At 37.4% G+C, this 23,350-nt stretch overlaps 1 protein-coding gene across 1 annotated transcript in view; it reads right to left on the minus strand.

The window, feature by feature from the left end:
- The window catches only part of baiap3 (BAI1 associated protein 3), a 50,510-nt gene extending 27,160 nt beyond the window's left edge, over window positions 1–23,350 (minus strand). The window contains exons 1-3 of the mRNA XM_058048894.2: window positions 23,123–23,350; window positions 11,377–11,514; window positions 354–441 (exon numbers count right to left, since the gene is read on the minus strand). Of these exons, the coding sequence (XP_057904877.2) occupies window positions 354–441; window positions 11,377–11,510 (222 nt within the window). The 5' untranslated portion in view covers window positions 11,511–11,514; window positions 23,123–23,350. The remainder of the gene's footprint in view (window positions 1–353; window positions 442–11,376; window positions 11,515–23,122) is intronic.

The raw sequence follows: 23,350 nt of genomic DNA on the forward strand, positions 1-23,350 counted from the left end.
TCATATTTTCAGTATTTTTCAGTAGCTTTCAAGCCACACGGTTGTTGTTGTTGCCCTTTGGTACATGACAGCCCAACACCATGCTAATCGTGACGCCACCTTCCAAAGATGACAAACTCTTTGTCAGCGAGTGACTGCAGACGTTTCTAAAGAGAGATCATCACTGGAGGATGAACACAGCTGCTAACAGCAGCTTTGTCACCTCCGAGCTTCCAAACAAATATGCCCCCCCCCCCCCGTCTGTTCGCAGACGTCATCCCGACGACGGAACGGATGTGCCGGCGCTCGCTGCCCACTCGTGAGTCTTGGGCCTGCGGAACAGATGGAAAGGTGGCAGTCGGGTTTGTTGTTACCTCGGCCTGGGCGGCCTGCAGCATGTTGTCCTGTTTCTGCAGAATGGCGCTCATACGCTCAAAGAATTCCGTGCTCTCCTCCGAGATCCTGCGGAGGAAAAATTTTAAATACTATTTGATTTAATGAATGATTAAATGAATGACTCTATTCAATTCAATTAATAGCGTTAATAGCTGTGGCTGTAGGTAACCTCTTGTTTGTTTACCTCTGCGCATTATTAAAGGGGACCTATTATGCTTTTTCCACCGTTCAGATTACAATTGAATGCACCACATAATCAGTTCACAGTTCCACATGTCCGAAAGGAGTAGGAAGAAGCAAAGCTTATTCAGTCCTACCCCTCCATCTGGTACTTTTACAATCAGTAACTGTTACATTTGTTCACTTCCTGCTTTCTTAATATAATTTAAGTTTTTTTTGTTGTTTGTTTTTACTTTATTTAATTTTAATTTTTTTTCTTGGCTCATCGTTGTGCATCGTTTGAGGTCCTAGTTAGGTCCATAGTTAGGAATCACTTTGGGCATGTGACCAATCACAGCAGAGCGAGCACACCCGGAGCCGGACCGTGTTTGGAATAAATTAAAACAGACCATTTTGGCAGGAAGCACAAATGAAAGAAAATACCGCAGGAATAGGTGTCGATTCTGGAAGATCTAAAACATTTTCCATACGGGTTATTGTGTGTAGCTGCTCTATAGGAGCCCACAACTCAATACAAAGTGTCGAAAAATTTGCAACTCTGGGATGCCTTAGCTGTAGTTTCTAATAGTTTGAAGACGCTATGCTGCTAGAGCGGCGAAAAGAAAGTGAAACAGTCCAATATATGAATACATGTCTATAAAAGAGTCTAACTTGGTGGTGGCTTTAAGTACTTTTAATAGTACTGTCAAATGCAGTTCTCAAACTGTTTGTTCCTGCATTAACATACAGCAGTATTCTCTTTGAAGAAAACATGCTGCTAGAGCGGTGAAAAGAAAGTGAAACAGTCCAATATACGACTAATAATTTCTAATTTGGTGGTGGCTTTAAGTACTTTTAATACTACTGTTAAATGCAGTTCTCAAATTGTTTGTTCCTGCATTAACATACAGCCGTATTCTCTTCGAAGAGAACATGCTGCTAGAGCGGTGAAAAGAAAGTGAGACAGTACAATATACGAATAATAATTTCTAAGTTGGTGGTGGTTTTTAAGTACTTTTAATAGTACTGTCAAATGCAGTTCTCAAATTGTTTGTTCCTGCATTAACATACAGCAGTATTCTCTTTGAAGAAAACATGCTGCTAGAGCGGTGAAAAGAAAGTGAGACAGTACAATATACGAATAATAATTTCTAATTTGGTGGTGGTTTTTAAGTACTTTTAATAGTACTGTCAAATGCAGTTCTCAAATTGTTTGTTCCTGCATTAACATACAGCAGTATTCTCTTTGAAGAAAACATGCTGCTAGAGCGGTGAAAAAAAAGTGAGACAGTACAATATACGAATAATAATTTCTAATTTGGTGGTGGTTTTTAAGTACTTTTAATAGTACTGTCAAATGCAGTTCTCAAATTGCTTGTTCCTGCATTAACATACAGCAGTATTCTCTTTGAAGAAAACATGCTGCTAGAGCGGTGAAAAGAAAGTGAGACAGTACAATATACAAATAATAATTTCTAATTTGGTGGTGGTTTTAAAGTACTTTTAATAGTACTGTCAAATGCAGTTCTCAAATTGTTTGTTCCTGCATTAACATACAGCAGTATTCTCCTCGAAGAAAAAATGCTGCTAGAGCGGTGAAAAGAAAGTGAGACAGTACAATATACGAATAATAATTTCTAATTTGGTGGTGGTTTTTAAGTACTTTTAATAGTACTGTCAAATGCAGTTCTCAAATTGTTTGTTCCTGCATTAATATACAGCAGTATTCTCTTTGAAGAAAACATGCTGCTAGAGCGGTGAAAAGAAAATGAAACAGTCCAGTGTTTCAAGAAATTGTAAAAAATACTATGAAATACTAATATTACTGCTGTACAATACAGCTCTGGAATTGCTTGTTATTGCAAATACAGCTGTAGTCTACAGCTAATAGCTAATAGCTAATAGCTAATAGCTAATGTTTTTGTTTTGGTAGCATTTGACTTTTTCATGCAACTCTTCTGCTTCTGGTTCCGGGTTCTTCCAGGTGTGAGAAAACTCCCGGACTCCCGCCGGCCCTCAGTTGTCATGGCAACACTCAGTCACACATTCAGGGGATTGGGCGGCAGGCTCAATGCCGCCTTGGGAATCCCGCTCGCTTCCCAAATCTCTCAGCGGGCATCTCTCTTCCTCTGATGTGAGCAGTGCGCAGAACAGAGAGTGGGGGGTTGGAGGGGGAGGGGGGTGACGGGGGGGGGGGGGCTCATCCATCAAATCCGCAGCACCGGAGCCCCATGCCCACTCGTTTCCCCACACCTCATCATATTACGGCGTGGAGCCGATCCATGAGAGGCCCCCGTCACGCTCTTTTATTGGCGTCATCGCATCGCAGCGGGTTGCAGCCCATCCTCGCGCCCGCCTGTTGACGCTCGCCGTGGTGGGGTGGGGGGTGGGGGGGTGGGGGGGTGTAGCAGATGGTAAACCCCTGAGGTATTGATGAAAACTAATGGCAGCCACGCTGGGAGAGCCGGACCAGCTCCCACCGCGGCGAGAAAAAGGTGGCGGTTTAACGGTTAAGGGCATCAAACACTGGATTGCTATGGTGGAGTCACATGATCAAGAGACAATACTATACTATGGAGTAGTCAGTGTACAACTTGAATAGCAGTACATATTTACTATACACTGAAAATGAGTCGGGCGACACGGCGGTCTAGTGGTTAGCACGTAGACATCACAGCGAGGAGACCAGGGTTCAATTCCACCCTCGCCATGTTCTCCATGTTCATGCGTGGGTTTTCTCCGGCTACTCCGGTTTCTTCCCACATTCCAAAAACCTTGCTAGGTTAATTAGCGACTCCAAGTTGTCCATAGGTATGAATGTGAGTGTGAATGGTTGTTTGTCTATATGTGCCCTGTGATTGGCTGGCCACCAGTCCAGGGTGTACCCCGCCTCTCGCCCAAAGACAGCTAGCTATTTAGACGATAATGTTTGTGTGTCTACTATGATACAAGCTGTACTCTGACTACTCTAAAGTATAAAAAAAACAAAAAAAATAAACTGTATTATGGAAAACAGGAAGTGAACAAATGTAATTTAATGTAATGACAAAAAAATAATAATAATTTAAAAAAAACCTTAAACTGTATTATGGAAAACAGGAAGTGAACAAATGTAGCTATTTAGACAATAATGTCTGTGTGTCTACTACTATACAAGCTGTACTCTGACTACTCTAAGGTATTGAAAAAAACCAAAACTTAAACTGTATTATGGAAAACAGGAAGTGAACAAATGTAATGTAATGACAAAAAAATTAATAATAAATAATAAAAAAATTAAACTGTATTATGGAAAACAGGAAGTGAACAAATGTAATGTAATGTAATGACAAGAAATAAAAAAAATTAAAATAATAAATAATAAAATAAAGTAAAAACAAACAAAAAACACTTAAATTATATTAAGAAAGCAGGAAGTGAACAAATGTAATCTAATGACAAAAAATAAAAAAATTTAAAAAAAATAATACAATAAAGTAAAAACAAACAAAAAACACTTAAATTATATTAAGAAAGCAGGAAGTGAACAAATGTAATGTAATGACAAAAAATTAAAAATAAATCATAAAATGAAGTAAAAACAAACAAAAAACACTTAAATGATATTAAGAAAGCAGGAAGTGAACAAATGTAACAGTTACTGATTGTAAAAGTACCAGATGGAGGGGCAGGATATAATAAGCTTTGCTTCTTCCTACTCCTTTCAGACATGTGGAACTGTGAACTGATTATGTGATGCATTCAATTGTAATCTGATGCATGCTCAAATGAAATTAAACCATTACCATTACCATATATCCAAGTTTCCTGAAGTACTTCTGAAGTATTTTCCTGAGAGAAAATGAAATGTGAGAACGGGTAATACAAATAAGAGTCCACTTGATGGTAATTCCGACGCAATGAGACATCGAAATCCGTCCACGTTTCGACTTTAATTGACTTGCAGAAATCTGTTGTTGTATTCTGGAGGATTTGGCATCAACAAACTGGGATCTTTTCATTCCCAGCATCGGAACAAGACGTTTGTAAAATAAAGCCAGGCCAGTAGTCATTAAGATCTGCCACAACAAAACACACACACACACACACACTTGATGAGCTGGTCTCGCTCACCAGAATAACAAAACTGGCTTGATGTTGCTAGGAAACAGGTACTCGTGTTGTTGTTGTTTTTTTTTTATGTGTTATTATTCAAATGTATTTCCAAGATTCATTCATTCTAATGCATCGGTTAGGTCGTATCCAAAACGAGACTCAAAACTTGGCTTGTTGAAAAGAACGGAAGCAACTGCCAGCCATTTTTTTTTTTTTTTCTCTTTCCTCCCAAACACAATGTGGCAGTGCGTACACATCAATTACTCGTGCGTACATCACCGTCGGCGGCGCCATGAAAAACCATGTGACGCCTCAAGTGAGATTCTTCTTCTTGTTTTGAAAGAAATTCGATTCATCACGCTTGTCTTTGCGTCCTATGAGCCTGCGGCTCTTATCGCCGCTGGAGGATGTGCCTGACAAGGACTAATACCCCCTCCACCCCCCACACCCGCCCCCGTCCGTCGCCCATTTCTACACTTGTTGTGCTCTAATTACACAATTGATTAGGCAAGAAAGCATCAGCGGTGAAAAGTGCCTAACGTGGAGACGAAGACGGCGCCTCTGTACAATCTCTCCGGCGTACAGTGCCTCTTAAAAGCGAGCATCGTAGCGGAAATTGTTGCCATGTTTCCTTTTTTTTTTTTTTTTTTTTTTTTTTTCCCATCCAGGCAAAGGGCAACTTCAATGTAAAGCGGGTAGCGTGTCACCACGCACAAGATGGGTCATTTAGACGCCTTCTGTTTTATTCATGCGACACGCTACAGTCAGGTGTTACCGACTTTCTGACAGTATGAGGACGATTTAGCAAAGGCCGTGTTTTCATTTTTAGCAACAATGACCGACCTTTACATTTGCATTTTGTTCGGTAATGGTAATGGTTTTATTTCATTTTAAAATGTGTCAGATTACAATTGAATGCATCACATAATCAGTTCACAGTTCCACATGTCCGAAAGGAGTAGGAAGAAGCAAAGCTTATTAAATCCTACCCCTCCATCTGGTACTTTTACAATCAGTAACTGTTACATTTGTTCACTTCCTGTTTTCCTAATAGATTTTTTTTCAACTTTTTTTCATTTATTTAATTAATTTTTATTTTTTTTTAGTTTTATTTTATTTTTAAATTTTTTTGTCATGTACTAAAGTATGAGGTGATATGTCCTTACTCAATCCATTCCATAGTTTGATTCCACATACTGAAATGCTATCGCTTTTTAACGTAGTCCTAGCATATATGGTAATGGTTTTATTTCATTTGAACATGCATCAGATTACAATTGAATGCATCACATAATCAGTTCACAGTTCCACATGTCCGAAAGGAGTAGGAAGAAGCAAAGCTTATTAAATCCTACCCCTCCATCTGGTACTTTTACAATCAGTAACTGTTACATTTGTTCACTTCCTGCTTTCTTAATATAATTTAAATGTTTTTGTTTGTTTTTACTTTATTTTATTATTTATTGTACATTTTTTTGTCATTACATTTGTTGACTTCCTGTTTTCCATAATAAAATTAAAGTTATTTTTTTTATTATTTATTTATTTATTTTTTGTCATTACATTAAATTACATTTGTTCACTTCCTGTTTTCCATAACACAGTTTAAGGTTTTGTTTTTTTTTAATACTTTAGAGTAGTCAGAGTACAGCTTGTATAGTAGTCGACACACAAACATTATCGTCTAAATAGCTACATTTGTTCACTTCCTGTTTTCCATAATACAGTTTAAGGTTTTTTTTTTTTTTTTAATACTTTAGAGTAGTCAGAGTACAGCTTGTATAGTAGTGGACACACAAACATTATTGTCTAAATAGCTAGATTGTGTCCTTGGTGGGAATTTTTACTGTTAATACCTCTGTTATCTATCTAATTAAAAAAAAAAAACGTTTTTAAATGTATTTTATTAATTTTATATTAATTTTTTTTATATTTTTATTTTTTTAATTTTATTTAAAAAAATTTTTTTTGTCATGTACCATAATAACCATACGGGTACCATAATAACTGTCAATATAGTGATATATATGTATATATATATATATATATATTTTTTTTTTTTTTTTTTGTAAAGTTAGGATACGGTGTTCCATTAGGAGTCCGTGGCTGAAACACGGTCCATGTTTTCTGTTATAAAATATAATAATATATAAAATATAATAATAAAAATATAATAATAAAAATATAATAATACAAAATAAATAAATAAAATAAAAAATAAAATATAAATATAATTAACAATATAAATTATAACAAATATTATTAAAAAATATAAAAATAAAATAATAAAATGTACCAGACATTTTAATACAATTATACCTATTTTAAAATAAATATATAAATATGAATCTAAAAATAAAATAAAGTCTTCCCCCTTGGATGGAGCCCTGCTCTCCCAGGGTGCTCTTCTATGCGGCGGGCTCCTAATTAAGAAGCCGTGACACCGAGCAAAAGCGTAGATGCTAATGAGGAAGCCGCAAACCAGAAATGCAAAGTGTGAAACCCCACTGCCTGACTGACTACAGATGGACTGTGGCATCCCGAACCACAACCACAACCACCGATCAATGCAGCCATCCTGCACGTACCTGGCTGGCCCTCCGGTTCTCAATTAACACCGCAGAGACACCGGAGATCACAATGATGATTTCTCTCTCTCTCTGCATACGTGTGCATGCATGACGGGGGCTCAGCGGGGAGCCTTTAACACCAGGGAGCCGGCAGGGGGAAAATGAGGAATGACATGCACCATCGTGACAGTTCAGATGACTATTTAAAGCACGCCACTGAACGGATCCCCCCCGCCGGAGCGGATTTGATTCTGTGTTTATTCAAATATATCACCATCACATGATACACCGAGAGGTAAACACCAGGTTGAGCGACGCACCCGAGGTCGTCCTGGGTGTTAAAAATAAACAACGGTCGTCACTACAAGCAAAGTTCACACCAAGGCAGACAGCCTGTGTTTAGGTTGCTATGGTAACCCCCAGGTTCATACTATTAGTTTTTTTTTTTTTTGCCGCAGATGAGGCTTCAAAACAAGACCGAGGGGGGGGGGGGGGGGGGGGGTGTTGTGGGGGATTTCACCTGTGTCACTTTATGTGTTGCTACGAGACAAGCCGGCATGGCAAACTTTATGTGGAATCAAAAGAGGCGGGAACAAAGGGCGGACAAACGTACACGTAGAACACATGGTGCCAATAGGAAAGGAGACATTACATGACATACAGCACATACTAACGGCACATACATGTACACGTTACATGGACGCACAAAAAACATTGCCGTACTTCCTCAGAAAGAGGCCGGGGGGGGGGGGGTGCTTGGATACTCACGTACAGCTAGTGGTAAGGCATTTATTGTGGTGACAGATGTTATTTTTTATTACATTTTTAACTTATCATACTAAATATTATCATTGACTTGAATTTTATTTGTTTGCCAACATGCTTCTTAAATTAAAAGTGGCTGGGGCAAGGTGTCTCTTAGGGGTAAGGTGTTAAAAAAAGTAGGTGGCTAACACACCCAGTAATTCATTAGGGCAAGGTGTCTCTTCGGGGTAAGGTGTTAAAAAGAGTAGGTGGCTAACACACCCAGTAATTCATTCGGGCAAGGTGTCTCTTTGGGGTAAGGCGTTAAAAAGAGTAGGTGGCTAACACACCCAGTAATTCATTAGGGCAAGGTGTCTCTTTGGGGTAAGGTGTTAAAAAAGTAGGTGGCTAACACACCCATTAATTCATTAAGGCAAGGTGCCTCTTTGGGGTAAGGTGTTAAAAAGAGTAGGTGGCTAACACACCGAGTAATTCATAGGGCAAGGTGTCTCTTAGGGGTAAGGTGTTAAAAAAGAGTAGGTGGCTAACACACCCAGTAATTCATAGGGCAAGGTGTCTCTTTGGGGTAAGGTGTTAAAAAGAGTAGGTGGCTAACACACCCATTTATTCTTTAGGGCAAGGTGTCTCTTAGAGGTAAGGTATTAAAATGAGTAGGTGGCTAACACACCCAGTAATTCATTAGGGCAAGGTGTCTCTTTGGGGTAAGGTGTTAAAAAGAGTAGGTGGCTAACACCCATTTATTCTTTAGCGCAAGGTGTCTCTTAGAGGTAAGGTGTTAAAAAAGAGTAGGTGGCTAACACACCCAGTAATTCATAGGGCAAGGTGTCTCTTTAGGGTAAGGTGCTAAAAAGAGTAGGTGGCTAACACACCCATTCATTCTTTAGGGCAAGGTGTCTCTTAGAGGTAAGGTATTAAAATGAGTAGGGGGCGAACACACCCAGTAATTCATTAAGGCAAGGTGTCTCTTAGAGGTAAGGTGTTAAAAAGAGTAGGTGGCTAACAAACCCAGTAATTCGTTCGGGCAAGGTGTCTCTTAGAGGTAAGGTGTTAAAAAGAGTAGGTGGCTAACACACCCAGTAATTCACGAGGGCAAGGTGTCTCTAAGAGGTAAGGTGCTAAAAAGAGTAGGTGGCTAATAAACTCAGTAATTTATTAGGGCAACGTGTTTCTTAGTGGTAAGGTGTTAAAAAGAGTAGGTGTGTCATCTGTTCAAGTGGCTAGCACACCCAGTAATTCATTAGTGCAAGGTGTCTCTTAGAGGTAAGGTGTTAAAAAGAGTAGGTGGCTAACACACCCAGTAATTCATAAGGCAAGGTGTCTCTTAGAGGTTAGGCGTTTAAATGCATATTTATTATATTCAATAATACTATTTATTGTGTTTTTTTCCTGAAGGGTAAAGAGGAGGCAACTATTTGAGGTATGGCATTAACTTCTATTTAATCTGCAGGCCAACACAAATTGTAAATAAAAGTACTTGGGGTAAGGTGTCTATAAGGGGTAAGGTGTTAAAAGGAGTAGGTGTATAACACCATCTAGTGTGTTTTTTTTCCTGGGGAGGTGTCTATTTGAGGTACGGTCTTTACTTGTATTTAATATGTTGGACAATACACTTTGTAGTATTTCATCAAATAATGCTATCATGTTTGTTTGATCATGTTTGTGTCAATTCAAGGTACGGCATCTATTTATTGTCATTCTACAGGGCGAGGTGTCTATTCCAGGTAAGGAGTTCCAATGCACTTTTATTATTATATTACATAATTCCGCCATTGACTGTGGGTGTTTTTTTTTTGACCCGGGTTGATTAACGTATTCATGTCGCTGACACGCAGTTGACAGTTGTCGATTAGAGGTAAGGTGACAGGACATTTTGAGATGCCGCGGTCGCTATTTGAGGAAGTACAGCCACATGAATAAACGAACACTTGCAGTACATAAAAAATACTCGATTTTGAGTGACAAGAACACGGCTTATGAAAAGAAAGCAGGACATATTTCTCAGACATCAAAAGGAAAGAAAAGAAAGCAGAAGCACAATTAAACATTATAAGCAATTAGGATACTTCAGGAAACGCCTGAGGGGTAGGAAAAGCCATTATCTGGATAACAAATGTGTCTTTCTGTAGCGACAAACGTATTACAGTCTACACAATAACCATCTGTTTATGCATAGAAGATACACAAACATGTTTTTTGTTAAAAATAGACTATACTGTACAGAAAGACAGAATACACACGTTCGAGATCTCACACACACACACACACAGAAGACATTTCGAAACAGCAGTGAGCCACATCGTGGTGCTGAAGCTGCCAGAACCGCGTGGCGTTAAGTGAAGAACGCATTGGTGGCGACGCCATCAGACTCTGACTGTGCATGTAATAGTGTTGTTGGAGGGTCCTTGGGGGGGTATTGCCGCACGGAGAGTCCAAAACGCCGACCGCATTTAAAGAACGTGCTTGGCCGGACGTGAAGGCGACAGCGGCTGATTGAAAACAAATAAATCAGTGTCAGCGTTTTTTTTAATCATAATCATATTTATTATTATGATTCTGTTTTGTTTTTATGTTAATTTTATTACATACTATCCTAACGTCATATTCTAATATTAGCTTCATTTCGCCTTGCATGTTGTGTTTATTTAAAGCACATTAAATTACATGTTTTAATACAATCCCTCATTTATCATAGTTAATCGGTTCCAGACCTGACAGTGATAAGTGAATTTCAGTGAAATAGGATTCCAATTTATAAATATAACTTTTTCATATAGTTAAAGCATTGGAAACCTGTTAGCAACCTTGTAAATAATTTTTTTTTAACATCAGTAGAGCCCTCTAGACATGAAATAGCACCCCTATAGTCACCTTTAAATTCATTACACAATATAAACAACATTTAAGATATAGTAGACATACGGTAAATAAGAATAAATATATATTCAGAATACTAGCAGGGATTATTGTCACGTCAATGTAAAATCTATATATAAATCTTATATTTACATTATGTTTGGCCAATAATACATAAATTCTGTAAAAAAAAATGCATTTTTATGATTAACAGGCTGTATGAAAGCACAAAAAAACAATAATTTAAGTGATTAATTTTGAAAAACTGCAAAATTCCAACCGGGATGTTGGACGACTCTAAATGCCAAATATTTGTAATAAAATTTTTTTTTTTTTTTTTACCTTTATCAGGAGCAAAAAAATTTTCCAATGTTTTTAATATTACATTTAAAAATAAAAATACATAAAATACAACATATATTAATTAATTATTTATATTTTCATTTATTTATTTATTCCATTTATTATTAGTAAAGGTAATTCTTTTTTTTTTCTCTCCCAGACAAAAACAAAAAATTTGACAAAAGTTGATTCACATGCACAATCATCCCCAACTCACCTGCGGGCTAAAGGTTCGGGACAGTGGGTGAGGGGGCTTCCGGCGGTGGGCGGCGGCTCTCTGCGGCTCCTCAGAGACTGGCTCCTCTGCACCTGGCGCAGGACGCTACTCTTCAGGTCCAGCAGCGTCGTCATGGCGCTACAAAAAGGAGACAGGGAGCAAAAAATAATTTTTAAAAAAGAGTCAAGGGAAGTGGTTCCTCATGATGAAGAGGTGGAAGATGGCGTCACAAAAGAGACTTCAACTTCAACGCACTGACCAAGGTCGGAGCGACCCAACACAACCGTGATAAAGGATGTTTGTGGAACTAGAACATCGGCGCCGTGATAGACAAGTAGACATTTTGTGTAGCCTCACATAGCTATGCTCGCTAACGTTTGGGGACATTCTAAAACATATATAATAGGAAAATCAGCAGTAAAATATTGAGTAAAAAGCTTTCATCTAACAAGATAAAGTCGTAATTTTAATTTAAAAAAAATGTTAAGGAAAAAAACCTGCATTTTAGGAGCGTAAATTTTATAATAATGATAATAATAATACATTTTATTTATATTGCACTTTATATTACGGAAATCTCAAAGAAAAAATTTACATATTCAAGACACATTTTAATTAATTTTAAGTTGTAATAAGAGAAACAAATTTTGATTTTTTTTTTTAAGTTGAGGACCAAGGTATCATCAAACAAAAATAATTAAAATTAAAATTAAAATTAAAATTAAAATTAAAATTAAAATTAAAATTAAAATTAAAATTAAAATTAAAATTAAAATTAAAATTAAAATTAAAATTAAAATTAAAATTAAAATTAAAATTAAAATTAAAATTAAAATTAAAATTTACCAAGACTAAAGTCAAAATATTAGAAGGATAAAATTGTAATGGGGGAAAAAAATAATAGCATTGAGTTGACATATAAAAAAAATAAAAAGTTTTAAAATTAAAATTAAAATTAAAATTAAAATTAAAATTAAAATTAAAATTAAAATTAAAATTAAAATTAAAATTAAAATTAAAATTAAAATTAAAATTAAAATTAAAATTAAAATTAAAATTAACCAAGACTAAAGTCAAAATATTAGAAGGATAAAATTGTAATGGGGGAAAAAAATAATAGCATTGAGTTGACATATAAAAAAAATAAAAAGTTTTAAAATTAAAATTAAAATTAAAATTAAAATTAAAATTAAAATTAAAATTAAAATTAAAATTAAAATTAAAATTAAAATTAACCAAGACTAAGGTCAAAATATTAGAAGGATAAAATTGTAATGGGGGAAAAAAATAATAGCATTGAGTTGACATATAAAAAAATAAAAAGTTTTAAAATTAAAATTAAAATTAAAATTAAAATTAAAATTAAAATTAAAATTAAAATTAAAATTAAAATTAAAATTAAAATTAAAATTAAAATTAAAATTAAAATTTACTAAGACTAAAGTCAAAATATTAGAAGGATAAAATTGTAATGGGGAAAAAAATAATAGCATTGAGTTGACATAAAAAAAATAAAAAGTTTTTAAAAGTTTTAATATTTTGTATTTAAATTTTATTTTGTAAATAAAGTCAAAATATGGTGGGAATAAAGTCATATTAAAAATGGGGGGGCCTCTCGCTCAAAGACAGCTGGGATAGGCTCCAGCATAGTGAGGATGAGCAGCATAGAAAATGCATGGATGTATAATGTCTAATTGCCAACTTATGGTGAATGAAACGTGTCTTCTGCAGAAAAAAGCAGCCCATTTTCTGAGAAAACACTTTTTCTTTTGTAAGTTTCTTTGACCAACAATGTGCAAATTTTGCCAGACTGCGAGTTCTACAGACACATAAAACGGATTGTCCTCTGCAGGGCTTCCTAAAAGCACTTTGAAAGTGTCTAAATTCCAGCATCAACAAGTTGGCTGGAAAGAGTTTAAGGTTAGCCCGTCTGCTCGTGAGATGACAGCAGTGAAAGGTCTTCGTGGTCAAAAACCAAGAGGTGTCTCTCGGCTGAATCCTTGTCTCATTAGACGGTTATCATCGCCATGGCAACCTCCAACTGCAGCTGGACCCCTCCCCTCTTTGTCAGATCCTCATCGGCTGGTTATGTCTGTCTGAGGTGTCGGGCCGAGCGCTTGAGTGACATTTATGATAATTTACGTTATTGCCGAGACAAATCATCCAGGCATTGATATGATATTAATTGAATTTAGTGAAACATGATCCTGGGAGGAAGTAGTTGCTTCTTACCACACCGAGAATGTCTCGGACCATTGGGGAAATGAACCATAACATTATTTTACAACTATTTTTGGAACTAATTTGACTTTTTGTACAATTTGCGACTAAATCTGACACCTTTCTAGCACGGATTAATGGATCAATCTGGTGTTAGCGCTGTTTTTAGCATCTGTCAATGGCAAAAACGGTTTCTTAATTTGTTTTGACAACTGAAAAACGGGCGCTATCAACACCAGCGGGATATCAGTTAATCGACTCCTGTAAGAATGTCACATCTGTATTTTCAAATGAACGTTACGTTTTTGAATCTGTATGGTAACCTATGTATTCAGATCCAATTTCAGTCGTTTTCTACTGTATATCGGGTAATAGGAGGGTAAAGTTGACTATAGGGGTGTTATGTCCTGTCTAGAGGGCTCTAATAAGGTTCAAAAACAGATTTAGAGGATTAGAAACAGCTTTTCTATGCCCTAGTTATGAGATTATTCCATTTAGAAATAAGGAATCCTACTTTGCGGAAATTCACTTATCACGGCCGGGTCTGGGACTAATTACCTGTGATAAACGAGGGATTCGTAAAAACTATGAGATTATTCCATTTAGAAATAAGGAATCCTACTTTGCGGAAATTCACTTATCACGGTCGGGTCTGGGACTAATTACCTGTGATAAACGAGGGATTCGTAAAAACTATGAGATTATTCCATTTAGAAATAAGGAATCCTACTTTGCGGGAATTCACTTATCACGGTCGGGTCTGGGACTAATTACCTGTGATAAACGAGGGATTCGTAGAAACTATGAGATTATTCCATTTAGAAATAAGGAATCCTACTTCGCCGAAATTCACTTATCACGGTTGGGTCTGGGACTAATTACCTGGGATAAACGAGGGATTCGTAGAAACTATGAGATTATTCCATTTAGAAATAAGGAAACCTACTTTGCGGAAATTCACTTATCACGGTCGGGTCTGGGACTAATTAACTGTGATAAACGAGGGATTCGTAAAAACTATGAGATTATTCCATTTAGAAATAAGGAATCCTACTTTGCGGAAATTCATTTATCACAGTCCCTTATCTGGGACTAATTAACTGTGATAAACGAGGGATTCGTAGAAACTATGAGATTATTCCATTTAGAAATAAGGAATCCTACTTCGTGGAAATTCACTTATCACGGTCAGGGCCTGGACTAATTAACTGTGATAAACGAGGGATTCGTAAAAACTATGAGATTATTCCATTTAGAAATAAGGAATCCTACCTTGCGGAAATTCACTTATCACGGCCGGGTCTGGGACTAATTACCTGTGATAAACGAGGGATTCATAAAAACTATGAGATTATTGCATTTAGAAATAAGGAATCCTACGTTGTGGAAATTCACTTATCACGGTTGGGTCTGGGACTAATTAACTGTGATAAACGAGGGATTCGTACCAAATCTTTTTACAAAAGTAGTACATTCTTTTGTCCCTTCCACACTCCTGCACGGACTCAGAGGCTTTCTTTCAAGTCTAACGAAGTTATATAACCTTCATAACACGACAGCGGCGCTCCACAGAGGAGAAGATTCAAATAAAGTCAGATATATTTAATGAAGTGGAGCAGAGCGGAGCGAGACGACGGCAGGAGGGGAGGATGAGGGACGCTTACTTGCAATATCAACAAATGATATTTCATAAATCAGTTCACCTCTAGTAGAACCTCGTCTCCTATTTACTGTCAATGATCATGTATAATCTCAGGGTCACTTCGTAGGGGTTACGCGGGCGAATCCTTTTTTATTATCCTTTTATTATTAATTGATGATTTATAATCTGAACAGACTTTTGAGCATATATTAATACCTGTATTACCACAATCCTGACATTTCATGACAGGAACTTGATGAAAGAATGCAACAAAAGTCACCGGTGTTCTACAAGCACATGAAGGACACTTTTGCCCGGCAACAAAAAAAAAAAGAAGTCTGTGGAAACAAATTACTCATCTCTTATAGGTTGCGTTCACACTTCTGGACTCTTGTCCGGACCGGTTTTCGTGTGACATAAAGAAAGGAACTCAAGGAACAACACGAGTACAGCGATCCCTAGCCACTTTACGCTTCAATATATATATTAATTAATAAATGACGCAGTTTTGTGTTGAATATTCATCAAAACATGCAAATTTGATGTATTTTTTGGGACAAAATTAAGCATAAAAATTGCAAAATTACTTAGAATACAAATATAAGACATTCAGAAGGTTACTGTAATGTTCGGTAAGACACACAAGCACCAGACCCGATCGCCAGAAACACAAGTACAGTGATCCCTAGCCACTTTACGCTTCAATATATATATATATTAATTAATAAATGACGCAGTTTTGTGTTGAATATTCATCAAAACATGCAAATTTGATATATTTTTGGGACAAAATTAAGCATAAAAATTGCAAAATTACTTAAAATACAAATATAAGACATTCAGAAGATCAGTTCAGAATGTTACTGTAATGTTCGGTGAGACACACAAGCACCAGACACGAACGGCAGAAACACAAGTACAGTGATCCCTAGCCACTTTACGCTTCAATATATATATATATATTAATTAATAAATGACGCAGTTTTGTGTTGAATATTCATCAAAACATGCAAATTTGATGTATTTTTTGGGACAAAATTAAGCATAAAAATTGCTAAATTACTTAGAATACAAATATAAGACATTCAGAAGGTTACTGTAATGTTCGGTAAGACACACAAGCACCAGACCCGATCGCCAGAAACACAAGTACAGTGATCCCTAGCCACTTTACGCTTCAATATATATATTAATTAATAAATGCCGCAGTTTTGTGTTGAATATTCATCAAAACATGCAAATTTGATGTATTTTTTGGGGATAAAATTAAGCATAAAAATTGCTAAATTACTTAAAATATAAATATAAGACATTCAGAAGATCACCTACACCGGCCTCCAGGTGGCAGTAATGTTACTGTAATGTTCGGTAAGACACACAAGCACCAGACCCGGTCACCAGAACAACAGGCTTTTATTGCAAGTATGAATGACAACAGGCAATCTTGTGGACATAACCTATGTCAATCTAAAACTCCAACCTCAACCTCTGACATCACTTCCTGTCCGCCTCCAAACTGACACATTTACATTATATTATTGGAGCTCAAGTGAACCGAACCCCCAAACAAACCGTCATTTGAACCAAACACAACACGTGTGAACAGAGTTCCTCGCGACTCAAAAGAGACCACATGACTACTAGATACACAAGAAAGCCGTGTGATTGATGGATGGAGACGTGGTTCAGCACAGTCAATCGGACTCGGTCGAACACTCTTTTAAAAAAAAAAAAAAAAGTTGGGAAAAGAAATTGTCAGGCAACATCTGAGAAGCTTTGAGTGGTGAAGAAGGGGGGTGGAAGAAATCTTCCAGGAGAACAATGGTGGCTGTTATTAGCGAAATGTAATGGGGGGATAATTACAGGAAGGAGAGGTGCCGCCGTTTTGGTAGTAATATTATAAATTGGATCATTTTGAGTCGGATTAAAAAAAGGAAACCATACAAGCTCAAAAGCCACATTATCTACAATTAATGGAGTTCTTCAATCCGTCTGAACTTTCAGTTTGTAATTCCTTAGAAGCAGTTTTATCATTGCAACCCATCAAATCTGGAGAACACAATGTACAGTCGTACCTCAGTTTTTGTTATTCCAAAAAAATTTACAGTAAATGTACAGCATAAAATCATCACGCAGCAACTTAACACAAAAAGCTAGAAAGGAAATACAGAAGATAAATATCAATACAAGTTCCCACCAATGAACTACTCTGGGTTCATGCAGAGCCTGATGATTGCCACGCTAAAATCATCACGCAGCGACTTAACACAAAAAGCTAGTAAGGAAATATACAAGATGAATATCAATACAAGTTCCCACCAATGAACTACTCTGGGTTCATGCAGAGCCTTATGATTGCCACGCTAAAATCGTCACGCAGCAACTTAACACAAAAAGCTAGAAAGGAAATATACAAGGATAAATATCAATACAAGTTCCCACCAATGAACTACTCTGGGTTCATGCAGAGCCTTATGATTGCCACGCTAAAATCATCACGCAGCAACTTAACACAAAAAGCTAGAAAGGAAATATACAAGGATAAATATCAATACAAGTTCCCACCAATGAACTACTCTGGGTTCATGCAGAGCCTTATGATTGCCACGCTAAAATCATCACGCAGCAACTTAACACAAAAGGCTAGAAAGGAAATACACAAGATAAATATCAATATAAGTTCCCACCAATGAACTACTCTGGGTTCATGCAGAGCCTTATGCTTGCCACGCTAAAATCATCACGCAGCAACTTAACACAAAAAGCTAGTAAGGAAATATACAAGATAAATATCAATACAAGTTCCCACCAATGAACTAAGATATGCCTTTATTCGTCCCTCAGTGGGGAAATTTGCAACTACTCCGGGTTCATGCAGAGCCTTGTGATTGCCAGGCTAAAATCATCACGCAGCAACTTAACACAAAAAGCTAGAAAGGAAATATACAAGATAAATATCAATACAAGTTCCCACCAATGAACTACTCTGGGTTCATGCAGAGCCTTATGATTGCCACGCTAAAATCATCACGCAGCAACTTAACATAAAAATCTAGAAAGGAAATATACAAGATGAATATCAATACAAGTTCCCACCAATGAACTACTCTGGGTTCATGCAGAGCCTTATGATTGCCACGCTAAAATCATCACGCAGCAACTTAACACAAAAAGCTAGAAAGGAAATATACAAGGATAAATATCAATACAAGTTCCCACCAATGAACTACTCTGGGTTCATGCAGAGCCTTATGATTGCCACGCTAAAATCATCACGCAGCAACTTAACACAAAAAGCTAGAAAGGAAATATACAAGGATAAATATCAATACAAGTTCCCACCAATGAACTACTCTGGGTTCATGCAGAGCCTTATGATTGCCACGCTAAAATCATCACGCAGCAACTTAACACAAAAGGCTAGAAAGGAAATACACAAGATAAATATCAATATAAGTTCCCACCAATGAACTACTCTGGGTTCATGCAGAGCCTTATGCTTGCCACGCTAAAATCATCACGCAGCAACTTAACACAAAAAGCTAGTAAGGAAATATACAAGATAAATATCAATACAAGTTCCCACCAATGAACTAAGATATGCCTTTATTCGTCCCTCAGTGGGGAAATTTGCAACTACTCCGGGTTCATGCAGAGCCTTGTGATTGCCAGGCTAAAATCATCACGCAGCAACTTAACACAAAAAGCTAGAAAGGAAATATACAAGATAAATATCAATACAAGTTCCCACCAATGAACTACTCTGGGTTCATGCAGAGCCTTATGATTGCCACGCTAAAATCATCACGCAGCAACTTAACATAAAAATCTAGAAAGGAAATATACAAGATGAATATCAATACAAGTTCCCACCAATGAACTACTCTGGGTTCATGCAGAGCCTTATGATTGCCACGCTAAAATCATCACGCAGCAACTTAACACAAAAAGCTAGAAAGGAAATATACAAGGATAAATATCAATACAAGTTCCCACCAATGAACTACTCTGGGTTCATGCAGAGCCTTATGATTGCCACGCTAAAATCATCACGCAGCAACTTAACACAAAAATCTAGAAAGGAAATATACAAGATAAATATCAATACATACAAGTTCCCACCAATGAACTACTCTGGGTTCACTTAAACAAAATCTCGGAATTCTATATTATATATTATAGCTTTAAAGGAAAGTTGGTGTTCCCACCACCAGCAATCATCCCGATCTGATCCAGAGGCATCTTCTTGAAGCTCCCCATGCATGAAGAGCAGCTCCAGCGGTATCTCCACCATCTTCCAAGGCTCAACGGACCACCGCACATCTAACCGCTGTTGCCATTTTTATAGCAAGCCCAATCAAAACACCCAGTCTCCTCCACCGGGGCCCTTTTGTGAAATTCCATTTACCTGTGTTTACCAGCCCCCCCCTTCCCTCACCGTTACCATAGAGACACTCAGCAAGGCGCCTTTGGCTGCCGGGTTTCGTCGGCTCGCGCGGGAGAGGCACTCTGGTGAGCGAGCGCTTCCCTGGCACCGCCGTCAGCGCCAATGTAACGAGGAAGGCATTGACTTGGCCTTGACTGTGTTTCCTTGGCAGCCGCCTAGATCTCCCTCGCCAACCCCCCGCCCCCCCTCGCCCCCTCACTGTTCCCGATCGCCACCGTTTTGTCACCGTAGAGTGAAATCCAGTCGGGAGAAATCCACGGCTGTAATTGAAATGGGCTCACCTGGGAGGCAGCGGCTGCCTGTTGCCTGTCAACACGGGCAAATGATGTGACACCTCTGCTTCAGGTCGTTAAAAAAAAAAAAAAAAAAAAAAAAACACATCGGGAGGTCCCCCCCCCAGAGGGGTTGTGTCATAAACGGAACCCAGTAGAGCGTTGAAACATCATGGAATGGTTTCTCACAGACACATCTTGCCAGGATAACTCTAATCAAGGTGGAAAGCCGGAGTCGGAATTTTGCCATCACTTATCTCCCAGCAGGGTGCGTTTATTTGCAAGACCTATTGATGATGCATGGCGGCTAATAATGGACACTTGAGGCGAGTGGAGTGGATGCTCCAAGCGGGGGCCAGATGTCAGCATCCTGGATCAATAAGACTGAAGTTCTTTTGGCTCAGCTGCTGATGGAGTCTGTACTTCTTTACGACTCACTGGGTCCAAGATGGGGGGAATCGGACGGCGTTCATGATGTACCAGATTCGGCTAAAATATTAATTTTGATGTCTGTGTTATTGTTGTTGGAAGAAAAATCATGAATGCATGAAAAAATAATATTAAAATGAAACAATATTGGCTGCACAGTGGACGAGTGGTTAGCACGCAGGTCTCACAGCTAAGAGACCAGGGTTCAATTCCACCCTTGGCGACCACCTCTATTCTGAATGGATACTGATTGGTCCAACATGTTCTGACCAATGACAAATCAACTAGAAGTCCAGCTTCCTTATTATCTTGGACAGTCTTTACAAGGGTGGGCAAACTACGGCCCGGGGGCCACATAAATAGAGAGATAGATAGACTTCCTTTATTGTCATTGCACAAAAACACAGCAGTGAAATTGCCAATGAAATGTCGTTTAAAATTAAAATTAAAATTAAAATTAAAATTAAAATTAAAATTAAAATTAAAATTAAAATTAAAATTAAAATTAAAATTACAAGAAAAAAGTTGAAATAGTTGGGAAAAAACACAAAAAAATTATTTTACAAGACTAAAATAAACAAATTAGGAGAAAAAAATTGTAATGGGGAAAAAATAAGTCGTAAATAAATAGTTTTAATATTTTGTAAATAAAGTCAAAATATGGTGAGAATAAAGTCATATTAAAAATGAAGGAAAAAAACAACAAGGTTCATACTATATCACTGAGATACAGATACAGCGCAAACTGTAAATTGCACAACTAATTTAAATAATTTTAAATAAATAATAATAATTGCATGTGGGCAGCACATGCAAATTCTGCTTTTCAACGATCCAAACAATGACTTCAACATTCCTCGGGACAGGAGAACAAGATCGATGTGCCATAAGTGGATCAAACTGACAGTTCCTGTGACAAAATCCTTAACACGGACGGATGGCCAAGTTTGCACCTGTAGATAACACAGCTAATCTGCAACCCACTGAGCTAAGACCCGAGAGGAAAATCCAGTCAGTCAAGTCAAGTCGATTCCCAAAAGCTCCCTACGGCCGTGTTGTCAAGGCACATGACAGCCGCTTTCGGCTCGGCCATTGATCAGCGTAGAAAATCCTGTGGAACCGCAACGTTTTTGCACCTCAGCCCGGCAGACGTGTTGTCCTCCTTTGGTGAAATACAAATACAAATCAAAACCTCTAAAATAGCAGTTTTGTGTTGAATATTCATCAAAACATGCAAATTTGATGTATTTTTTGGGACAAAATTAAGCATAAAAATTGCTAAATTATTAAAAATTAAAATATAAGGCATTCAGGAGATCACTAACCGGCCTCTAGGTGGCAGTAATGTTACTGTAATGTTCGGTAAGACACACAAGCACCAGACCCGATCGCCAGAAACACAAGTACAGTGATCCCTAGCCACTTTACGCTTCAATATATATATATTAATTAATAAATGACGCAGTTTTGTGTTGAATATTCATCAAAACATGCAAATTTGATGTATTTTTTTGGACAAAATTAAGCATAAAAATTGCTAAAATTACTTAAAATACAAATATAAGACATTCAGAAGATCACCTACACCGGCCTCTAGGTGGCAGTAATATTACTGTAATGTTCGGTAAGACACACAAGCACCAGACCCGATCGCCAGAACAACAGGCTCTTATTGCAGGTATGAATTACCTCAAAACAGCCACTCTTGTGGACATAAAACATGCAAATGTGATGTATTTTTTTTGACAAAATTAAGCATAAAAATTGCTAAAATTACTTAAAATACAAATATAAGACATTCAGAAGATCACTCTAGGTAGCAGTAATCTTACTGTAATGTTTGGTGAGACACACAAGCACCAGACCCGATCGCCAGAACAACAGGCTCTTATTGCAGGTGTGAATCACCTCAAAACAGCCACTCTTGTGGACATAAAACTCCAATCTCAACAGGATGCGCACCAGACTGCAATTAAATCCCTACATCCTCACACAACACAACACTGTTATGAGTGAGTGGGAAGGAAACACTATCTGCACACTATAAATAACACTCATGCACACAGCAACATGATAAAAAAAAAAAAAAAAAATGTGGGCCGGTGATTAATTCCCAACTAATTGCCGTGAGGAGATGAGTCTAAAGTGGAGGCTCAACCTTCGCCACGCTGCTACACTCTCTGAAGGTAAGGAAAAAGATGAGAAAGTTGCACAAAAGGAGGATATTTTTAGGCATGGTGATTTCAAACGTTTGCACATATGTTGCTGTGCGTTGCAAACGAGCAGCTTCCTCTACTGCAGCTGATATCTGATATATTGCTTTTATTTTCACACTGTGCAGAAATTGTCCCAAAAAAAAATGTTTTGTCACCTATTTTGAATTTTCAAATTGATGCATTATGTGCACCTTTATGTGTGTGTGCATATGGTAAATATTTCATTGACAAAACAATAAAGCAGTATTATTCATGCACACAAATGCATCAGGGATGTTTAAAATATCATTTCAGACTAATATAATGTCCAGTTAATAAACTTCTGAGTCAATATAGCAGATTTTAATGTGTGTTTTTTTTTAGAATTATTATTTTAGAAATTCAGTGATACTTTATGCTCCAATTTAAAAATAAATTGCAGTATCAACAGGTGTCAAAGCATAAAGCAAACAAGTGATAGCATTCAGTGCAATAGACATCCATGTATTTCACACAATATAATTCAACCAGCTTGGCTTACCTGTCTTTTCCCAGCAGTTGTCCGCTGTCAAAATGGTTCAGAGTTTGTTTTTTTGGGGGGGCTCCGTGTCACCACGACTGTCTCCGAGTGTGCTATCAACTTGCAGGGAAAGATTTGGATGTTTTTCCTGCAACAGACGAGAGAGAAAAGCTCATTTTTAGACGCTTAGAAAAGCGCTTTGCCAAGCTCACGTTTTCCCCAGATGACCTGCCAAATATGGGCATAGGA

This window comes from Doryrhamphus excisus, linkage group LG16 (assembly GCF_037039965.1).
Source record: "Doryrhamphus excisus strain RoL-2023G ecotype Guam linkage group LG16, RoL_Dexc_Guam_v1.1, whole genome shotgun sequence".
Lineage (NCBI taxonomy): Eukaryota > Metazoa > Chordata > Actinopteri > Syngnathiformes > Syngnathidae > Doryrhamphus > Doryrhamphus excisus.